At 40.9% G+C, this 23,772-nt stretch overlaps 1 protein-coding gene across 2 annotated transcripts in view; it reads right to left on the bottom strand.

Moving 5' to 3' along the window:
• Positions 1–7,493: 7,493 nt before the first annotated feature.
• mcu (mitochondrial calcium uniporter) overlaps positions 7,494–23,772 on the bottom strand; it is a 99,606-nt gene continuing 83,327 nt past the window's right edge. For both annotated transcript variants that reach the window (XM_084735175.1, XM_084735174.1), the window contains exons 3-9: positions 18,592–18,655; positions 14,949–15,119; positions 13,800–13,904; positions 13,499–13,659; positions 11,808–12,011; positions 9,607–9,723; positions 7,494–8,716 (exon numbers count right to left, since the gene is read on the bottom strand). In XM_084735175.1, coding sequence (XP_084591301.1) covers positions 8,636–8,716; positions 9,607–9,723; positions 11,808–12,011; positions 13,499–13,659; positions 13,800–13,904; positions 14,949–15,119; positions 18,592–18,655 — 903 coding nt within the window. In that variant the 3' untranslated portion in view covers positions 7,494–8,635. The remainder of the gene's footprint in view (positions 8,717–9,606; positions 9,724–11,807; positions 12,012–13,498; positions 13,660–13,799; positions 13,905–14,948; positions 15,120–18,591; positions 18,656–23,772) is intronic.

A 23,772-nucleotide genomic window follows, 5' to 3' on the forward strand; every position in this document is an offset into this window, starting at 1 on the left:
CTCCATCCTCTAACAAACAACCTCAAACTACCCCAAATATACTATCTTTCATTGCCGTCATGCTGAAAAATGTCAACAGAAATGGCTCCCCTGCAGCTTCTCGGCACATTATTAGATCTAACAAAAGCCTCTGATGCCACTGATTGCAACATCCTATTTGCAAAATTACAAAAATATGATTTCATGACGATGCTCTAAAATGGATGATTGATTATTTAAAGGCAAAATTCAAACTGAGCAAAGCTGCTTTGTGAGGTACCTCAGGGTCGCATCCTCGGACCTCTCTTGTTTTTGATTTGCATGAATGATCCACCCAGGGTCTGCAACAATGTACTGCCTCTTATTTGCTAATTTAGCAAAAGTCTAGAAAGTATATCAATATAGTCATAGTAGATCAACATGGAAATGTTAGATTGAATTTGTCTGTATCAAATTCTAAAATAATCATATTATACAAGACACTCTAAGGACTTTTGTGCTCCATATTATGGGACTGCCCTAAATCTTTGGAATAATCTTCCTCCATTTATATCAACATCTACATGATCAGATGAAAAACTTCTGAAAAGGTCACTAAATAACAAAGATTAGTAGCACTTTTTGCATCTCATTGTAAAAATCAGTATTGAAGTAACTATTGTTATTTATATAGGGGCAGTATCTTTATATGCTTTTTTGGCTTCCAACCTGCACAATGTTCTAACTTTAATTTTGCTTATTGTCTTTTACATATATATAAACTAAACTAAACTAAACTAAACTGTGATTGTGGCTTCTGATACTTTGACATGTCTTAAATCATTTCCTTCTCATCCTTCCTGATTTAAACGGCCAACGATCTAATCTGCAGCAGCATTAAACCAATCAGGTTAATCTGCTTAGTGTCGTGCTGGAGCAGTTTTCACTTGATGGTGACAGCGAGGTCTGCAGGCTCAGGATTTACCGCAGACCCTCAAAGAGGACGCACTGTGCCAGCGGAGTGAACGCGTTCTCATCCAGCTCATTACCTGACCACTAGTAGAGGCCAGAAAACAGCTAAAACTTGGCTCTTTCCCTCCAGAAACCACCCAAACTAACCTGACGCTTGCAGTTTTTGTTTCTCATATGTAATTAAATCAATGGATGGAGACATTAATCCACGAGGCTGTTAGAAGAAATGAGGTGGAACTTGCCATCCTTCTTTTGTGATTACTCCTGGAAATAAGACACTGGTAGTCCTCCTGGCTGCAAGTCCCTGTGGCAAAGACAGATTAAATCAGCACTTTATTACACCACTGCATAACCACAGTGTCAGACAGCTGTACAGTGTGTTTGTACGTAGCTTTAATGGTCCCCCTGTTTTTCTTTTTGTTTAATTTCCCTCTAATTTTTTTAGTTTAATTTAGTTTTCAAAGTTTGGATTTTTCAGGAAACTTTCTTATTACATTTAAATGTTATACTGATGTGTTGCAGTGTCAGGTTAAAAGATGTTGGTCAGTTTTTCTGAATGTGCTCAACAATAACATATATTTCAAGTTAAAATACATAATTTCAATGACCAGTTACGTCTGCATATCACCACACCAATCATGACATATCATTAGGTTTTGTCAATGGTAGTTAGCTAACGTTCCCTAACGTACTTTGAATGTATGGTATTTATGATAACATACTGAAGAATGAAATGAGGCTTTGCTGGTATGAGCAAGCTAAGAAAAATAATGTATATTTGTGGTTAATCTCATCAACCCTCCTTTCTGCAGAGCTGACCTGATAGGCCAGTTTGAACTGGCAAGGCTCTCATGCTATATACCTGAGAGCACTGAGGCAGAGACTGGACTGGTTTAAGAAGAGCAGCACCAGATTCGTTCTAAACTGAGTAATGAGAGCAAAAGTGTATCGTTTTATTTGTTTTGGAGACTGACAATAAAAATCTGCCAATTTTTTTCAGCATACCTCCCTACCTGTGTGATGCTTCCCTGCATCTCACTTTGCAACAAGCATTCAGACTAAAATCTTCTTACATCTTTAGATTGCTTCTTTTGTCCAACCAACAGCCCCAAGAAAAGTAACACATCCTCACATTTAAGAAGCTGGAACAAGTAAATATTTGACACTTTTTTGCTTAAAAAATGACTTCAACAAGTAATTGATCATCAAAATGTTTGGCAACTACTTTTCTTTTGATCAGCTAATCATTGCAGCTCTAATGATATTGTGATACATGTAAAAGACTTGTAGTAGAGAGCAGAGTCTGTCTCTACTTTTAAAACTGCATAAAAATTAAACTTTTTAAAGTCAGATTTTATGTGTTGTGTTCTTTGTGCAATTAAAGTTTTCACAAGACAGGAGAAAAATATCAATATATTGCAATATATTGAAACGTACCTTCTGTATCTTTTTACATATCATGTTGCCATGTTCTTTCTGATGCACAGCCCTGAAACACAGGTGTTAACAATGACACCAATTATGGCCCTGTTCCATTTAGTGTAGCCAACATGCACAATAGCACAACTCTGTCTCTGTTTGACCTGAATGGAAAAAAAAAAAAGTTAAAATGGTTGGTGACACCTGTGTTTATCCTATTTCATGTCAAAATGGCAGCAGTGAAAAAGGTCTGTTGTAACTGTGTGTTGCTTCATGTACCTCTTGTTTACAAACAGTTTATCCTCTCAGGTCTATCTCATAGGATGTCCTGTACAGGAAGGAGCTGGAGGCCAAGGAGAGCCGGAGGAGACGGTCGAGACCTTGAACAGCTGCTTCTTGTAAATTTCTGCAATCTGTCCATTAATCACAGAGTCGTCGCTTCGACAGAGAACAACAAAAACCTCACCCCGGACCACTGGCTCCAAAAACTGGATAAGGATTTTATTGATAATTGAATTACATATCTCTTTTATACATATTTCATAAATGATACAGGATTTTTACATTTTCTTTTTTGCCAACATTACAGCATCATATGTCAACAGAAGAAAAAAAGACAAGAAAAAACTGAACAAAATAAGAGGTCAGAATGGAGTACAAGATCATTTCAATCCTATATTCTGCTTCACTCTTTAGGCATTTTAAACATATCTTATTGTAAATGCACACAAACAAGGTATTTAAAACATAACACACATTCAAAACAGAGAATAATTATGCAACTTTGGAGAAAAATAAAAGGCTTGAGGGTGGATGAAAAATGACAGGAGAGAGGGAGGTGTTCCCCGATATGCTAACAGAGTGCGCCTGACGCTTCTCCCTCGGACTCAAATCCAGGACGTTAGAAACTGAGGTCAAGAGGTCTCCTCCTTTATCGAGGATGGAGGGTGTTTCTCCGTTTATTGGGGAGTACAGATGCACGCTGAGGGAGGAGGATCATGGGAGTAAATAAGGTGGAGATGGGAGCGGGGGGTTTGATGGGGGTTTGAGCAGTTGGTTGGCTGGGAGTTAAGTCAGATTTTGGCAGGGCAGATTCTAAAGACGCAGCCCTGTCCACTGCCCCTTTATAACTAGGAATCTCTACAAACAACGTTCTTAAATTATCTTTTTTTTGATAGATCGTCTTTTTTATTTTCACATAATTTCTCATGTAAACATACATTCATGCAACACCCTCTTTATAATAAAGTTTCCCTATATTTGATATATTTTGTTTTTAGAAAATAAAACGAGAAAAAAAAAAGGAACGAAGGCAATAAACGGTGGATGGCGTGATAAAAAGGAGGAGCTGATGATGGAGAGACGTGTGGAAAAAAAAAACAGCAGAGGGGAGGACTGGACTGCAGATATCTCCAAGGAAACACCGTTGTCACTTTGTGTGTGTGTGTGTGTGTGTGTGTGTGTGTGTGATGGTGTCTTGGCCTGTTTCAGGAGGTTTAAAGCTAATGACGGCTATGAAGTGGGATGTGGGCGGGATTGATTTTCTTTTATCTTTTCAACCAGTATTGACAAATCGCTGATTAGAGGACAAAGGATTCATGAATATGCTGATCTGAACTTTGACCCCAGCGCAGTCGCACTCGCCGACATGTGGATTCAACAAACACACAAGCTAACAGACACACAGCAGGATTGATTTCCACTTCCAAACACTTAAATCCCAAATAAGATTAAAGGAACAGTTCACCCTAAAATCAAAAATACATATTATTCCTCTGGCCTGTAGTGCTGTTTATCCATCTAGATAGTTTTGATGTGAGCTGCAGAATTTTGGAGATATCGACCAAAGAGACGTCCACCTTCTCTCCAATATAATGGGACTAGACAGCACTCAGCCTGTGGTGCTTAAAGCATCAAAACTTCCATTTGGATATATTCAAAACCAATGTCTCTTTCCAGTAATCATGACCTGATTACTCAAGATAATCCACAGACCTTGTAGTGAGAAGTTTCATGGAGGACCTACTTTATTCCTAGTAGAAAGAAAGTAGATCCAATATATTCTAAAGTAGTTCTGATAGATTACAAATTGATAACCGATAATTAATCCGTAATCAAGAAATGTCAGTAATTGTGCCTCATTTGACATTGTTTTGTCTGGTGAAGGCATTTCGTGAGAAAGGAAACTTAAACACACAAAGACGTGAAATACGTTCTTGGTTGGTGAAACGTCCCGAGTGCATGCAAAACAATGAGAATAAATAAAGAAAAAATAGGGCTAAAATCTTAATAATTATAAACAATTAATAGTTTGTTGGCACTTTCAATGATCAGTTAAGGAAAATGCACAAAATGTGCAACCTTAGTAGAAAAAAAGTTCCTGCATGAAACTGCTCACAACAAGGTCTGTGAATTATCTTTAGTAGCCAGGTCATGATTTTTAGAAAGGGACTCTGATGTTGAATATTTCAGATGTATTTTTTGGTGTTTTAAGCACCATGAGCCAAATGCCATTTAGTCCCATAATATTTGAGAGAAGTCAGACATCTCTACGGCTGAAATCCCCAAAACTCAGCGACTCACATCAGAACAATCTAGATGGATAAACAGCACTACAGGTAAAAGGAAAAATATGTATTTTTGATTCTGGGGTGAACTGTCCCTTTAACTTTCTCAATGATCTTATCATCGCCGTTCACCAAATTGCTACATTGTCTGTACCCTTAACATCATCAATCATCCAAAAGGCACCATTTCCCTTGGAGATAAAACACACACACACACACACACCAGCACACACACTAACAGACTGGACCAAATCCTGCCTCGAGATCTGCATGACTAACTTGTGATTTGACCTAAAATCATGCATTTTAATAGAAAATCTGCAGTCAATCACGAGGATCTCCTCAGCAGGATTCGGCCAGCTGTCCACACATGTGTCATGTCATTGTGCTTCCCCTCTGCAGCAGTTCAGAGTGAAAATAACTGGCTTTGAGACCTTTTTTTTTTTTTTTTGGGAGCTGGAGAGAGGGCCACCAATCCTCACCCTGAACAGAAAACTTAAGTGAAGCCGACAAAGGTTTAGTTCAGTGACCATCCCAAAAAAATGGACATAACATAAACATATGGCTTCTATAACCTTCAGGGAGGAGGGGAGGGACGGGAGGGATGAGACTTCAGCTAGATGTGGCAAAGAAAAGCGTCCAATTAAGTACAAAAATTGCAATAATGCTCCTACACATTCACAAATTTCTACTGAGGGCATACCACAGCATGCAGTCTACCCTGCCTTGCCATCGCGGGAGCAGGGGGGCATTACAGCAACAGTGGGAGGAGGAGAAAACTCTGGAGTTGTTTCAAGATGGAAAAAAAGCCTCTGAGAATCAGTGCCATGACGCCTTTTGTTATTTTGTCTGTAAGCTTCATGAGGAAGATTCATAAAAAATTCAGATGCTGAAATTCTCGTCACATGCTGCTAAAATAAAGGCCAGGTCATTGAAAGTCTGGAAATGGTCATTTTACATCGGCATTAATACGTTCAGCTTCATCAGATAACATGCCCGTGGCTTCGTCTGAGGCAGTGATCATTAAAAATTTGACCTCCCTTCATTATGTTAAACATTTCCACAGCAATCTCTGTATTCATGAAATGATTATAGAGGTCAAGCTCGGCATTATCTCTGTCGATATTCACTGTTTTTCCCCAGTCAAAGCCACTTTCACCCTGATTTGGCCTTAAAGCCACAGTTCAACCCCCAAATACAAGAAACATATTTTTCTTCTTACCTGCAGTGTTTCTCATCCATCAAGATAGTTTTGGTATGAGTCGCAGAGTTTTGGAGATATCAGCCGTAGAGACGTCTGTCTTCTCTCCAGTTTAATGGAACTAGATTTCACTTGGCTCGTGGTGATCGAAGCTTGTATTTTTAAATACATTGCTGTGAACAGTTTCATATAGGAACTAACCAAACTAGAGCTGACATCCACATCACTGTGCAGAAGGAAACGTGCATCACAGGGTGTCACAGTTCTACAAATCTGTTTCAATTTGACTTTTTAAGGTTAAGATTTGATTTAATTTGGTTTTTGGTTCAAACATTTTTTTGAACACTGACGGCTGTGCTACTGTTAGACTATAGAGCAGTCATTCCTAAATTTAAGAATGCTGTAGCTCAATTTGAAATCTAAAAAAATCTTCTGCGAATCATTTAATGACCCGTTAAAGCCCACCTGCAGTACCTTCACGGCCCACCAGGGATCACCGGCCCACAGTTCTGCTGCAGGCTACCAGTGAGTGTTGCTGTGTCATGTAGAGAATCACCAATCCTGCTTCTGATTTTGATCCATTTTTGATTTAAAATCGAAACTGCGATGCACCCAGTGCATCTACTCATGGACAAAAGGTCACTGCTCAGCTGAGGAAGACGCCATTAATGTTTATGACTTGTGCTGTCACAAGCACGGGCCTCTTGACCATGAGTAGATGCACGCTTCCTGGATTGTAGAAAGAAAGTAGTTCCTATAAGGTCTGTGGATTATCTTGCGCACGATTTCTGTAAAGAGACATTACTGTTGAGTTTTTCAAATGTATTTTTTTTGGTGCTCTGAGCCCCACAAGCCAAGTTTCATTTACTTCCATTATACTGGAGAAAAGGCAGACATGTTTACGGCTGATATCTCCAAACTTTGCAACTCTCTCTAAAATTATCTAGATGGATAAACAGCACTGCATGCCAGAGGAAAAACGTGTATTTTTTTAATTCTGGAGTGAACTGTCCCTTTAATTTCACACCTCCAGGAACACTTTCAGATTAATTAGATAACATGCCTGTGGCTTCGTCTGATGCAATGATCATTAAACATTTGACCCCCGTCATTATGTGACGCATTTCCGCAGCAGCCTCTGTATTCATGAATTGATTATAGAGGTCAAATCAATATTCTGTGTTTTTACCAACCCTGATTTGGCTTGTTCTCCCCCCCTTTGGTGGCCATGCACAGGAGCACTGCGTCCCAGGTAGTAAATGCATACAGAATAATGCTCTTTGTGTGTGTGACAAAGTGTGCATCGGGTCCTTCATCTCAGGAGATCTTCAGAGGATGTAAATGAGCGTCTGATGAAATGATGTTTTGTACGAGAGTTCCTCCCCCCACTGAAAAAAACTAGCCTCTGGTCATCTGTTTATTTGATTGTATACATATATATATTTATATTCTTTTCATAACAAATATACTATGGCTTTCAAAATAAAAAGTGCCAAAATATTTTTTTTGGAATAAAAGAACACACAGTGATGTTGTTGTCGGTAGTACTCTCATACTTGCGCAGACAGACGGACCGGGCCGCTACAGGACGTCAACAGGAAGAGGAAACGAGGCGTCGTCATGCCTATATCCTGCGAGAGGAGTGGAGACGGGCTCCCGACAAGAGGTCACACGGGGAGGGACAGCTGTCCGTCACCTGGAGAGAGAGGGGGAGGGTGGTGTGGCCCAGGGAGGGAGAGGCAGAGACGAAGGTCCCCCCTGATGGTGCGGCTGCAGTCAGGACTTTCTTGTAAACTTTAGGGTAGAGAGACTCTCCCTGGAGCCGCCCCGACCGAGAGTCGGTGTGTGTGTTGACAGTTTGACTGCTAGAGGAAGCAGGACGCCACCACTGTGTCGACCCGCTGAGTGGACAGGGTCCCAGTGTGCCCTGAAAGTCCCACACACACACACGCACACACACACACACACACACGCACACACACACACTCAACAGTAACTGCCCCTCTGAATGTCCTCTGTTCTGGAGTGTCTCAAGGTGAAATAATTCCTGTCTGCCCCCAGGGGTTCCTTGCAGGCTGTCCCTCCGGAGACTTGAGGCAAATCCATAAGTGCCCAGTTTCATCCAATCATCATCATCATCATCATCATCATCATTGTCCTTTTCATCATCCTCACTGTCACCGCCATCATCCTTCGGCTGCGAGAGTTTTTTCAGTTCACCATCCTTCTTCTTCTGCGTCTTTTGAGCGGTTTTCTCTTGCAATTCCAACTGGAGTTTTCAGTCAGGAAAGTAAAAAGAAATAAAGGAAAAAAAGGAGAAAAAAAGGAGAAAAAACTAACTCCCACAGTCGAGAAAGGGATGGGATTATTGGGTGTGGGAGGGAGGGAGGAATAGGGGGAGGGAGGGAGGGAATAGTTTGGGGGGTAAATGTGGGAAGGAGAAGGGTGTTGGACGGCAGGAGGGAGGAGGCAGAGAGGGGTTTGCAGGAGCTGAGAGAGGAGGGAGTCACTCGTCCCATCAATTTTTACTGGTGTTGAGCTGCTGAACTGGGAGCTGCAGCTGGAGCGGGTCCCGAAGACGCTTCAGATCCAACTCCACCTGCAGAGAGGAGGAGAAGAAGAAGAGGAGGAGGAGGAGGAGGAGAAGAAGAAGGGTGGAGGAGGAAATAAGAGAAGAACGTGAGGGAGGGAACAGTATGAAAGTAGGAGACATAAGGGTTGCAAAAATGTTCTTTTTGAAGGGCTGAGGTTCTACCCACAACCATCTGCTTCTGAAGAACCCTCTTCTGATGAAAGACTAAAGGTTCCAATAAGAATCTCATTCATCCAGAGAAACCTTTTTGGAAGAAAGATTACTTCCAAGATTGTTGAAATACTTAAAGAACTCTTTTTTCAAGGGCTCTTCAGACTATAATATAAAGTGGTTCCAGTAGAACCCCCTGGATGTGTTCTAGGTAAAATCATTGAAATAAAAAAGGGTTCTCAGTAGAACTCCAGTGTAAGTTCAAGATTAAAACCCTTCAAATATAAAAGGGTTCTTGCTAGAACCCCCTCGTAGGTTCTAGATAAACTCCTGAAGTATCTTGACTCTTGAAATCTAAAATAATTCTTGTCAGAACCCCCGAGAGGGCTCTACATAAAACCCCTGGAATATAAAAAGGTTCTTGGTAGAAACCCCCTGGGTGGGTTCCAGATAAAATATTTGGAATATAAAACTGTTCTTGATAGAACCCCCTGGTGGGTTCCAGACAAAACTCTTCAAATCTAAAAGAGCTCTTGTTAAAACCCCCTCTCTCTCTAAAACCTCTCTGAAAGGGTCCCAAGTGGAACCTTTATGTAAAGTTTATGGTTCTAGTTAGAACCGTTATTTCTCAGAGTGCACAGCAGTTATAACTCCAGGTATTGAACTGTAAAATGTGTGAATCCCTGGTGTGTCTGCGGCGCTCGTTTTACATCACAAAACATGGAGCTTTCAGCGAGCGACTGTACCTCAGCGATATCATCCTTCAGCTTGTTGTACTTCTCAATGTCGAAGCGTGTCCTTTTCACCCCCTTGTGGAAGAACAGCAGATACTGTCTGTCTCTAGCGTCGGGGTAAACATACTCCTGCAGGTTACAGAGACACACAGACGGAGCACTTTGAAAGAGGAGCCACTTTATCAGATACCCTCCATGTTCTGCTGCCCAGCCCTCGGACCAAATCACACCAACATCAGATGGGCTGCATGTCCTTGGACTTAAAAACCCCAGCGGTGGTTTAAAAATACTGGATTCAATTCCGTAGGGCGACAGTGTCACCAGATCAGACTTTCAAATACATACAAATTTTCAATTCAACGCAGAGTGCTGCAAACAGAGGATAAACATTAGATTTGCTGAATATAATGTTGTGTTCTCTGGTTGCTAAAAGAGAAATGTTCTCAACATTATGCAGGCAGACAATGTCCCTAAAAGAACTAATGGTGCGTCACATTATTTGGCACAAAAAAAGGCCCAAAAGAATGACTCGTGTGCCGAGAGCTGAGAGTTTCAAGCCTCGCACCAGCCCACTTCAGTTAACAACCTCTTATAATGGAGATATATGTGGTTTGTAGGCAACATTATACGTTACATTTTGTTTTGCGCGCTAGCAGCTTTGCCAGATTGGGCAGTTTTCCACGCGATTGGACTGTTTTGTGTAGCATTGTGCAGCTAAAATGGGCTTGAGTGGGTGCAGCTGGTTTTTAAAGACATTAAAAGTTTCAGTATGTTGAAAACACATTTATAAATTGTATTTCTTTAGTTACATGAGCACATTAAGGCACTAAGAACAGCTTTGATGTGACAGCCTAATTTTTTATTAATTCTGCAAAGACAAAATGAGTTGCAAACATTAGCACGAAGCCTGATGAATAAATGTAAAAAAAAAAGTTAATCAAATAGTTGCATTGTAGCCTCCTATCTGTGTTTTTTTATTATTATTATGGAATATTGAACAATTGATATTTATTTATTTATTTATTTATTTTTTAAACATAAATTTGGTCAGATTTTGAGCAGTTATTAGGCTGGAAAACATCAAGCCAATCTGGCAACACTGCTAGACATCTTGGCACAGTCGCCTGAGCGAGCCTCATTGTCTCATCGTCACCATCAACTCTCTGGCGCTCGCTCTGTACCTTCACTCTCAAGCTGCACCTACAAACAAGTTGCTGAGTTTGGCACATTTGGCTGCACCGACTTGTGAAGTTTTTTTTAAATCATTCTGCCCTTTTCGGGTCCAGTTTTCTCTTCCTGTTCTCCCTCTTTTTTATTTCTTAATCACGTCCACAAAACGTCAAAAAACTAGACGCGCATGATACTGAATTTTTGCCAAAATCTATTAGGTCAATATTTTTGAACTCATTCTGGCTGACTGCCGATGCAGATACATGCGTATATTTCCTTTAACTTATATGGAAGAGTTAGGGTTAGTTAATGTGATGTCCCACCAGCAGATGCAGACATAAAATGCAATTCTTTTAAAAATGTAGACATTCACTGAGCAAAATAAGAAAACTACTGCTGACAGTTTCTTTTTTTCTCACTGCCAGTTTCTTTTTTGTTCTTCATAAATTTGCCATAATGATCAGGATGACAGCTCTTGAGATGGGCAATCAAATTTGTGGTGTTGAAGGAATGTGATTTGGCTCCTCCTCACATGAATGATACCGAACAATCATTGCAAATTGCAACTTGGCTATCCGTTAGAGACACTTCAAAAAAAAGCCTCCACACGGCAGAAATACTCAGCATGTGTGCATAATTAAAGCGTCATCCTCTCAGCCTGTCATTCCACCAGAAATGTTCATTTTGGGCTGTAAAGATATTTCATTTTAAAGCCTGTATCGAAACGAAGTGCTGATATTATCGTGCATCTCTCGAGAAAACAGTGAAAATGGCAAACTCATTCCGAGTTCAGATAACTTATTTTCTCCAGCCAACAGCCCAAAACCAAAAGATAATCAATTTCCAAAAATATGAAACACAGAAAAAGAGAAAACTGTCATATTTCAGAAGGTTTGGCCTTTTTCTCTAATAAATGACTTAAATGATTAACTAAATATTAAGAGTTTTGTTGATCAAGTAAGAAGAAGATGCTTGTGACACACAAACTTTACGTCAAACATTAATTCATGCATATTTGTTTGTATTGTTTCTTGGTGTCTTACCTGGCGTGTGAGCACAAAGTAGGCGTACATGGCCATGGCTGTGCCGTACGTGATAAAGTAAGTGACGGGCTCCATGATATCCCAGGAGTACTCCCACCAGGTAAGCCTGGCCAGGATGCCGAACTGGGTGGCCATGTACGCCATGCCGCCCCACAGCACCCAGGTGGTACGCCGCTCCGCCTTCTTACTCAACTCCTCCTTCACCTGCACGAGACGAGAGCAGCCGGATCAAATATGTGCCAGTATTCTTGTGAATATTTGCACATTTCTGCACAAAACTCTTTCATTAAATAACATTTAGTTTATTTTTCTGTATTCACTGGTCAATTTTGTATTTATGCTTCTTTACTTACATTAATTTCTTTATATTTTTTCACTCACTACGTCTGTTGTTACGCACCAAAACGCTATAGCAAATTCCTCATTATGAAAACCTGCTTGGTAAGAAACCTGATTCTGACTCTAGTAAGAGTCTCAACAAAAAAGTATACAGGCTGAGAGCAGCTCTGATATGTTTTTTAGACCTTTGTCTGCAGATTAAGATTTAATTATTGTGAGATCTAATATTATGTTGATTATTTGTTGTGATCACATATTATCTCATTACTCAGATAACAAATTCATTGTTTTGCAAAGTTGCTAATGTGATAGCCACTAACTGTTATTGGTAAAAGGCAAGAGGCTGGTCAGACCTTCTTTAATCTGTTGTTTTTAACGGCTGATTGAAAACAAGCCCTGATTATCCTGAACTAATTATCAGCAGATAAAAGGATTATAAAAAGGCCTTCAAATTAAATGCAGCTACAGCTCCTGTATGCAAGAACATGCAAATAATTTAACTGCAAGGTCACATGTGTTTCACTGTTTAATTCTTAGTTGGCGAGGTAAAAACCTTACGGCGATCTGTGAGTCCAGCTAAGAGTTCCGGAAAATTTTCAGATTCATTCATGAATGAAATGATCATGAAATACAACCACCAATTCCAAAAAAGTTGGAACGTTAACGGTAAAATGTAAATGATCTGCAAAAACTTTTTTGACCTGTATTCAACTGAGTACAGAACAAAAGACAAGATATTTAATGTTCAAACTGTTAAACTAATGTTTTTTGTATATATACACTCATTCTGCAACATGTTTCAAAAAAGTTTCCACAGTGTCCCAACTTTTCTGGGAATTGGTGTTGTAAAATTATTATAATTATTAGGTTTTTTGATTTTACATAAAGCTTTGTATTTTAACTAATAATATTTAAATTTTTGAATCTAAAATAATTCATAGATTACTTCTCCTGCCAATCAAGCACAGATCTTCAACACGCCACACATTAATGGTAGAAACGGCTCTCCTATCAAATTCATATCATATTCTTATTTTATATTATATTTATTTTCTATTATTTTGCATATACAGTATATTATTTTTTATTATAATTTATTTAGAATGAAAAGACTATACATCTGTTTTATGGATGCAAGAGTGAGACATGCTGTCTTGATACATGTACATTTTTCTAATGTTGTTCTTAACATAAAAAAAACTTATAAAAAAAGAGGTTACATCAAATTATCCTCTCAGTTGTACATGAGGGGGTCTCAGGTATCTATTTAGGGGTCCTTGGCCAAGAAAAAAGAATCATGATCTCTGGAACAGAAGAAAAAAAATTCTGGTATAGTAAAACATGTTCAGGACCTTCTCCAGGGGGCGGAGTTGAGAGTTGAGGTCCTCCAGTCGTCCAATCAGCTCCCGTTCTTTGCCGAGTTGGTGCTCCTCGATGCGCAGGGTGGTGTAGAGCTGCTGCACCAGAAACTTGACGTCATTCAGCCTTTCTGCCTCCTCGTGGGGCAGCAGCTCTGAAGCACAAACAGGCAGACGAGAGCAAACAAATAAACAAAGACAGGCTTTAATACGATCCACTCGTTGGCAATAAAACCATTTGTTCCTCTTATTGGTTGTGAGCCGAACAAACAAACTTTCCTCCGCCGGCCCTCACCTCTCCTCGGTGGCCGCACGAGGTGTGTGGTGTCGTTGATGACGAGCTTGAAATCGTCCAGCAGCAGGATGTCTATGCCTGTGGAGGAGGCGACCCTCGCTCCATCTGGAGAGACAGAGAGAGAGAGAGACAAATCGGAGGGGAGGCGGTGAGCGGGATGGAGCGCTGATCGGTGGACACTTCAAACACCCTTGACATCGCTTCATAATCAGGCTCGTTGCCGCCTGATTATCATGAGAGGCAAAAGCAGATGCACTCACACACGCAGTAAGAATTCAAGTAGCAGTTGTTCCTGTGTAATGAAGCCTGTGAGCAGAGTGAAGCTGAAACATCACTTCATGCTGATGCAAAGTCAGTTACAGGAACACTTAGAACAGCTTCAGAACACAAGAACACTGCAAAACATGTGATCTGCATATGTAGTAGAAATAAAGGTTCTAACTAGATGGGTTTGGGTCTTGTTTTTCTGCTTCTTCAACCTCCTGGTAGAACCTCCTTTCAAAGATTTTATCTAGAACCCATCCAGGGGGTTACACAAGAACCCTTTAACATTCCAAGGCTGTCATCTAGAACTCAACCTGGGGGTTCTACCGAGAACCCTTCTGTATTCCAGGGGTTTTATCTTGAAACCATACAGGGAGTTCTACGGGGATCTCTGTTAGATTGCAGGGTTTTATCTTGAACCCATCTAGAGTGTTCTACCACAAATCCTTTTATATTCCAGGGGTTTTACCTATAACCCACTCGGGGGGTTCTACTGAGAACTCTTTTAGCTTTCAGGGGTTTTTATCTAAAGCCCACTCAGGGGGTTCTACCAAGAACCCTTTTGCATTCCAAGGGTTTTATCTAGAGCCCACCCAGGTAGTTCTAATGAGAACTCCTTTAGATAGATTTAGAATCCACCTATGGTGTTCTACTGATAATCCTTTTATATTCCAAGGGTTTTTTAGAACATTCCCAGGGTTTCTAGGATCTAGGTTTCTATTCCCAGGTCTTTCTTTAAAAGAAAGTGTTCTTCAGAAGCAAATGTTTCTGGGTGGAACCTCAGCCCTTCAGGAAAAACCTTTGTGGAACCCTCATTGCTAAGAGTGTGCTGGTGTAAATGTATGCAGCGGTGTGTCTGGTGTTCTTGTGTTCTTGAGAACGTACCCGTGGAGTAGATGGCTACCCGGTCGATGCCTCTGTCCTCCGCCTGGAGCTGTTGCAGGAAAACTCCCACACAGTCGCTGAGAGGCTTGAGGGTGAACTGACAGCGCTCTCGCCTGGACGGCAAACTGACTGAGATCACCGGCAGCCCGTTCTGATACACCACCGTCACCTCTGTGAGTGGGACGCAGGCAATAAAACCAGTCAGACAAATGTCACACAGGCAGAAAATGTAAAATGACACCCTAAGGTCTCCACTGAACCATGAAAATTAGCTTTCGTGTACTCTGCTCCCACTGAGTGAATCTAATAAAGATGCATATGGAGCGCTATATTGGTTGTTTTGTTCAGTAGAGTCTCAGCATCTAATAATCTAATAATAATGTAGATTTAATTATATACTCATGTAGACTGTTTGCACTTTAATGCTTCTAACTTGGCCATGTCTTCTGGATACCGCAAACTAACTCACCCAACATTTTACTACGACAAAACACTGCAGAGTCTGATGTGCTAACTCTGAGCTAACATGAAAGCTTTATTTTTGATCGACCACACAGAGGAGTGTGGTTTAAGACCCAGCGGGGGGCAACGCAACAGCAGCTCCATCTGTTGGAGGAGTTCAGCAACAAATCTGCCAACACATTTGTTTTTGCACCCAAGTTGAAGTAAAAGATCTAAAACTTAATCTGTGCACACAAAAGACTTACTTCTCTCACATTCAGTTCACAGATTTGTTAACATCTGTGTTTTCCGTTGTCAAGATAATCAATGGTGTGACAGAGAGATGCTGATTAAACAGCACCTGGACTGGTCACAATCTAAGGACACTAGGAAATTTGCAGTTTTATCTAGAAAAAAAGAAGTTGTCAGGCTTACTTACTTATTAGCCAATCAGAGGCAGAGTTGAGTGGGTCCTGACTTTGCCCTCGCCATAGTTGAGTCTCGCTAATGGATTTTTACCAATTTGAGAGAAATAATCCTTTTCGTGTGCATAGAAGGAGTCTGAGGTCTTTTACTTCAACTTATGTAAAATGGGAGAAAAAACAAAAGTGTTGTTTTTGTTGAGTAATAAATGACACATGAGCAGCAGCAGCCCAGGAAACAGCACACAACCTGGAACCAACAACTTCGTAACAGCAACGGCATTTTGAACTACGAGCAAGTCAGCACATGTGGAAACATCTTGGAACAACAGCTGGATTTGCATTACAAAATAGACTGGGATTGATGACTTTAACTTTTTATGACAGTTTAAAGTTCGTATACTCTTCTGTGTCTGACTAAATGATAAGAGCTCACTGATGTAAACGTCACATACAGGATCTACAGCAGGGTATGTAGCAACACATGTAATAACACCATATTATGAAATTACAACAAAATGTATTATATTTTCACTTTATTATGTACTAACACCAGCATTTTGTAATACACAGCCTGAATATGTGTAATAAATTATTAGGTATTGCATTCAGTAATAAATAATTACATATATGACAGTTATGACAAGTTTTGACGAAAATGAAATAACTCAGAGCATTACGTAATAACCAACCAAATAGGATGTGTTAATTCAAAACAATCCTTATAACAGTATAACAACGTTCATTTTATGCATACTAGCATAAATCTTACAGACTGAAAATTAATTTTAAAAGATACAGTTAGTTCAGCAGATCAGTGGTATCTTTCTTTGGCCAAAACTGCATCAGGTGTCACTGTTTTCCTTAGCTTAGTAACCATCACAATACACAACAATTTATTACAAAATGCGGGGAAATTTATTACAAATTCTGTTCAGGTAGGGTGATCAGATCCCAACAGACCAAATGTGGGGAAAAGAGCATTGCTTTGTTGCAGCTACACTTCCTTTTCTTTGTTGTAGTTTCCATTGTTTCACCTAAAACTACATAGCTTGTGACTTTGTGGTGACTTCAAATTTTCCCCATCGGACGTAGAGTATCAAAGATGGCGACAGGTTAACCTGCACTTGACCCACGCGTGTAAAGTTTGATTAACATCAAACAGCCTCGTAATGACAGCATCCCTGATTTCTTCACAGCTTTTGGATAAGAGCCAGATTTTTAAAAAAGTCTCTGTCCTGCAGTGGTTTGACTTTAGAAAAGTAGAACTAATCAAAATGTGGGACATGGTCTCAATATTTGGGATGTGGGACAAGGGATAAAAATGCTGTACAGTCCCACATAAAGTTCATAAATACACCCGGTCACCCGCCGTGTTTTACAAAAAGTGGGTACTTTTACATAATGAAGTGAAAATTTATTACATTTTATGATGTTATATGAATTATTTGTGAATGTTTTACATGCAAGTGAAGAAAATGTGTCCAGCTTACAGCCATAAACACTGAAATACACCGTTTAGCCAAAAATAACCTCACTTATTCAGATCAATACAGAATGATAACTCTTATGTTGATTCGTTCGTGCCAAATATTGACGTTTCTTATTCCCATAGAAAGGCTAAAAGCCCTCTAAATGATGCTTGCTTACGATCAAACCGACCTTGAGGTACATGCTGTAATTTTTTCATCCCTTGAATGGTTTGGGCTTTTTATAGCAGCACGAAAAAAGAAAAATGGAGTGAATCGGTGCACCTCGGACCAGCAGAGCACAGTCTCAATACCGTTTTGCAGTTCATGGAGATTTTTCAGAGTTTGGCGCGAGTTCTCATCTGTGCCGTTTCACAAAACTAACACAAGAATTGTCATTTTGTCCCAAACAGCTGAACTGCCGGTTCTGCTCGGTCACACTTTATTTTTCCAGCATACTAATACAGGTCTGTAACCAAGCACTCCTGGTCCGTAACCAAACTCTGGTTATAATGAGCCCACACAGCTTATACCATTATCACGCTGAGTGGCCTCTAATGACACGGCCATGAATCAACGCAGAGGGCTGTGAGCCCACGGCGGACGTGATCCGAGCTGCCTTGTTGCTGCTGCTGCTGCTGCACCCAGCCACCTCTGCCTCCTGCTCAGGACCACTGCAGTGAATCAGCACATCTCTGCTTGGGCTCGCACCAAGAAGTGAAGGATCATCGGCTGGTGCAGGCGGCACCCGCCCAGGCTCCGTTTCAACTTCTCGAATGTGCCTCAAAGACGCAGGGGTGCAGACATTATATTTCACACTCTATTCTTCATTACGCTGACAATTTGAAACCTTGCCCTGAGTATCTGAGCCGCCCTGCACCTGTTCTCTTTGTCCTCCGCTATCATGTCATCACAGCGAGGATCGTGGGCCTATCTCTGCTCCAACCCCGCAGCTATTAAAGCCCACTTTAAACTCAAATCAGCATGTTCTGCAATGCCGCTGCCTGCCTTCTCCTCTCACCCCCCCCCCCCCCGCCTTCTTTTTCCTCCCTCTGTTCACGCTCTCCAGCTCCCTCGCCTCCCTCTCGCACAGACGAGCAGATGCTACCCCGAGACAGATTCCATATTGACTACTGGCTGTTAACTCCAAATGAGCCTCCGCCGTCTGATTAATGCACAATTCCTCCAGGTGCAAAACTCATTTGTCTCGGACGTGGAGCAAAGGCTGGATTTCTTTAAAAAGGGGGAAACCCCTGATGCGGCTCACGTGGTCAGAATGAGCTGAATGAGTGAGGGGAGGTGAGGACTTACCCTCTGGAGCAGCGGAGGAACACAACAGTCTCTGGCCGTGCCATGAGGGGGCGCCCCTCCAAACCTGCAGACAAGGAGAGAGAAGATGGCAACCTGGTTATTCCACTTGAACTTTGTCTTCTTAATGTTTCCTGTCTTTTAAGTCAGAGGTTCTCAATTTTTTATCAGCCACGGACCCCTTACAAGATAACTGTCTTGACATAATGTGACATAGCCCATTTTTTTCACACTCCTGCATTTAAAAAAAATTACTGAACTAGAAAGCCTTTTGCATAAAAAATTAACAAATCATTTTTTAAATATCATAATTTAAAGCTACTGCATGGAAATTTCATATTTTGTTGATTTTGGAGGCTCCAGTGAGCAGAAATCGGTGGTTTCGTTTCGTTTTCACTGTCATAACCACAAAATAACCTGTCCAAGACACATTTATCTGAATAAAAATCTCCTACTGCTTCTTTTTAACTGGCTAAGACAAAACTCACTGTAACTCTGGCTGGGAAAATGCAAACACAGGCCTCTTTTATCTGATTTCAAGGAGAATCTAAGCAGCAGGCATTAAGAAGAACTGTATAGAAACAGTCAATCTTCTCGCTGATGGTCTCATTAGCTTATGAAATATAGAGGCATCAGAAATAATTTGAGACCGTTTCATAACCAGTTAAAAACTCTTTGCAGCAGCTTTAAATGAATGGATTTGAAAAGTTTTTGCAGAGTGTCACAGACCCTGTTTCAGAGCTACGGTTTAAAGTAAGCAGTTGCGCCACGCTCAGCTACATGACACGACCCCAATCTGTGCCATTTACTCGTGAAATTGTTTATTTGCAACACCATCGGGGTATTACATTACAAAATGGCTTCCTCTGTTCCAGTTTCTAGAAATGATCCCAGATGCAGACCGGAGCCACACCCAACAGATCCAACTGCAGCTTCACAGTCATGGAAATATTCTACAACGAGATGAGGCATTAAAACACACGCTCACACGTCTAAATACACCAGTATCCAACAACAGAAAAGAAAAAAACACCACTTGAAAGAAAACACCACAGTGGGAGACACAGAAAGAAGGCGGCCAAATGCAGCCTGCATAACAACAATGTGGTTCAGCATGAATTCTCCACTTGTGTCACGGAGTGGAGTGAGGCAGGGAGGGAGGGAGGAGGGGAGGAAGATGAACAGAGGAGCAGAGCTTGGGGAAACCCTCTTTTTTTTTTCTTTCTGTTGCTACTGTACACTGTTAGCCCAGCGATGTGGGAGTGTCCATATGCGCTGCATTTGTTTCGAATTACAGAGCTCGTCACGTTTTTTTCTTGCCGAGCACCGATCGAGCCTTTTAAGGCATGAGACGGGCCGTCAGATCTCCTCACACTTCCACAGAGAGAACAGGGGTGAGGATGAGACATCGGAAATCAAGCAGGAAAGAGTGCCAGAGGGCACAAACAGACCTCTTCTGATTAAAGTTTGAGTTGTGTGCACACGCACAAAGAAAATATGCCTCTACTGCAGCACAAATAAAGCTCCGTTATTTATTAACGGCGCCTGGAGTCGTGCGATCTGTGACACTGTACTGCTGTATATTAATTTGCCCACTGAGTTCACCATCCTGAAACCCACACACATTTATTAACCCTTCAGTTTCTGGAGGCACAGGATAGTTTTATTCATGCGATCGCTTGCATGTGTGAGTGTGAGTGAGTGTGTGTGTGATCAACAGATCCTTAGCCTGTTCGCAGCCGATCTCAAATTCTTCTTGACCCATCATCCTAACTGTTTTTGCACATCTGTGACTGTATGGACCTCTGTGATTCCCAATATTTTGACAAACCTTAAAAAAAAACTTTTTTATGGCTTCAAACTTGGTTCAAACGTCCACCTGGACTCAAGGACGAACTGCTCAGAAAGACACAAATAGGAAATAATTTTATGAGGTGACGACATTTTATATCCAAAAAGGTCAAAGGTCACTGTGACATAAAGTTCAGGGACTGTTTTCCTTTACACTTATTTTAGTCATTTCTATCCCTTTTAGTACTTAATTACTTTGTGTTCTTAACTTTTCACTTAGTTTTATTGGTTTGGAGTTTTGACTTATTCACTGACTGCTTTTACTTGTTTTCCATTTTGAGATTTTATCCTTCCTCTGGTGTTTCCTCACTCATAATGGTGTTTTGCTCAGTTCCTGTTTTAAATGAGTGCTGTTCTTATTTTAGTGCTTTATCAGATACAAAGTCACGGGGACGTGGGTACTGCTTCATTGTGTGAAGTGCTGTGTGTTGCACTCTGTATGAAAAGTCTTCACTACATACATTATATGAGTCTGGACAGACATGGATGCAAACTGCAACTGCAATATCAGACACTAGAGGGCTGCAAGTGCAACAACTGCATCTTGTTTCAGCTGAAGCACTTTTCAAATCTCTGCTGGTTGCGGTGGCATTGCAGTAGGTGCTTCACCATCTGTTGCCTGGTGAGGATCCGCACTTGTGAAGCCTTCAGCTTCTGGACGCACAGCACATATCTCTCTCACACTGTCGAGGCTTTCAAACAGATCTGTCTGCAGGCCTCAGTCTGATGCAGTCACTCTGTGTGAGACTGTTGTCATATCAGATTCAAGATATGTGCACAATCTCAGCCTGACCCTCGCTGAGGAGAACCACAACAGCAGAGATTCAAAGCTCGCACAACTTCTCCTTTATGACTTCACACTGACAGTTACAGGGTGAGCAGATATCTCAGAGGACAGCGGGTGAGTATGCTGTGTTTGTGTGCATTTATGTGCATATGCTGTCACTGCAAACAGACGCTTTCTGGATCTGCAGCACTGACCTAAACACGAGCACTGAGGATACCTGCGTATATCCATAATGGCATTTAGAAGCTATTACTCAACAGTCCACATATCCTGGCTAACTCTGTGATCCAGGCATCAACAGAGGAAGCTCAGGTGCACACAGTGTCATAATTTTTTTCCACTGAAGGTCTCATGAGAGGCTGCAGTGACACAGCATGAGAGACTGAGAATATACTGGCTCATGTTTCACTGTCTAGGTCAGATTTCTGTCATATTTTTAGAACTTTTTTTAAGACAGAGTACGAGCAGCCAGGTCAGAAACTTTTTACGCAATCACACAAAGCTGTAATCTAGAGATGTTCCAAATATTTTGGCGGTTAAAGGACCGGTTTGTGGGATTCGGTGGCATCTAGCAGTGAGCTTGCAGATTGCAAACAGCTCGTCTCACCTTGCATGTGTGCAGGACAAGATTCCTACACTTTTTCCAAAGTCAAATTCCAGCACTTTTCAAGCATTATTAAGGTACATTTTATTGATATCAGACTTGATTCACCGATCTGTATTTTGATCTACGTTCCACAATGGCATGTATGTCACAGTGTTGTGTGTTTTTTAATAAACTATGCAGTGTGAATTGAGACATGTAAAGTTTTTTTTCACTTTGATTCAACATTTGAAAGTAATATAGGGGAACTGCATACCCATTTGATGCATTACAACACATCATCCTACAAATTAAAGTAAGTAAGTAAGTACACTTGACATCCTGTATAACCTGACTGAGCTGATATCTGACTCATTTTATTTCTTTATCTAAGTACTGCAATTACATTTCAACAGTTTATCCCAAATCCAAGAACTCCCAAACCTTGAAAACACATTCAAATTTAAATTAGTAGAAAAAAGGACTGCCAGCATCCATAAGACTGATGCTCGGGGAACCTATGTTGGTTGCAAAACGTGATCTAGAGCCAGTGTTTGGTTTGTCCATTCTTGGCTGCTGTAGAAACACAACGGTTTAAGATAGGGGCCTCCGTGGAGGACCGCTCATTCTACTGTAACAAAGACAAAACTATTTTCAGGTGATTACACACTGATGAAAACACACGTATGGATATAATATTCTATTTCTGTCAATAAATCCCAGTAAAGTACACTGAAACTTTTAAACAAACTGGGAATAGGTCTACTAGTAATCCCAACATCAACCTGACAGACACAGCCGCCAATCAAATGGTCTTATTGATTAAATGTCCTGGCTGTCAAACAGGGGATGTGACTGCCAATCACATCTCTGCATTTGTCTAATCCAGCTTCCAGTCAGACAAACAAGCCAGACCACTGAAAGTACAAGCAGTGACAATGTGGAAGGGATAAATGTTTGGATTTACACTAACAATCCACCGTTTGCCATCCTGAGAAATAACTGTGGATTGTCAAAAGCTGAACATGACATTAATTAGCGATGAGGTGCTAACCAGCCCGGTGCCAGCTCTGGATCTCAGCTTGTGCCTCTGTTTTTTTTTTAAAAAAGAGAGATAGTTCTCACCGGGCATGCAGTGCAACACTGACTATCCACCACCCAGAGGCTCAGCGGCCTTGCTGACTGTTCTCATGTTCATCCTAGACGCCCCCCCAGAAAAACTAAAAACTTCTTAAAAAGTCAACTTTCTTTTCTATTTTTCAACATCTGCAAACACAGGGAACGGTGCGGAGGAAGAAGCCTGAAAACTCTGATGAATAGCAACTTCTCCCACTGCAGCAGTGATGCAGGACTCGTCCAATGAGTTCGCAGTAAACTGAGCACCACTGCAGGGATCAGAGGGGTGTATGTGTGAGTGCATCTACTCGTCACGAGCATCAGTTATGATCTCAGATTTATACTTGATCTCTGCTTCCTTTCAATTCATTAATGATACTGAGCATAAAAAATAAGTCTCTAAGAATCATGTTTGTAATATACAAACCTGTGATCTACAAGTATCATTAACTTGAAACTGACAGCACCCACTTTACTATAATTGACTTCCCTTTAGCCTCTATAATGCAGCACTAATGAGGGTTTAGTCAAAATAGCCATGGACCAAAAGGGAAAAGGAAACGTTGAGGTCACAACAATGGTAGAGGAGACTGAAGCCAAGCAACACATATTATTTAGTGGGTTGACAAACACGTAATTCCAGGGTTCCTACACCATTTTCAAGGTGCATTTTCAAGCTTTTCCAGCACCGTACAGATACAGTAAATGACCTAACTTTGAACATTTGTGTGTTCAAAATGTTTAGGCCTTATTTAATGTCTTCATCATGTTAAATAAAATGTTTTTGTCCCTTAAAAAAAACAAAATTATGTTTCATGACAGAATTCTACAGACAAATTAAAGGAAA

Source organism: Lutjanus erythropterus, chromosome 14 (genome assembly GCF_056507025.1).
Source record: "Lutjanus erythropterus isolate fLutEry1 chromosome 14, fLutEry1.hap2, whole genome shotgun sequence".
Lineage (NCBI taxonomy): Eukaryota > Metazoa > Chordata > Actinopteri > Lutjaniformes > Lutjanidae > Lutjanus > Lutjanus erythropterus.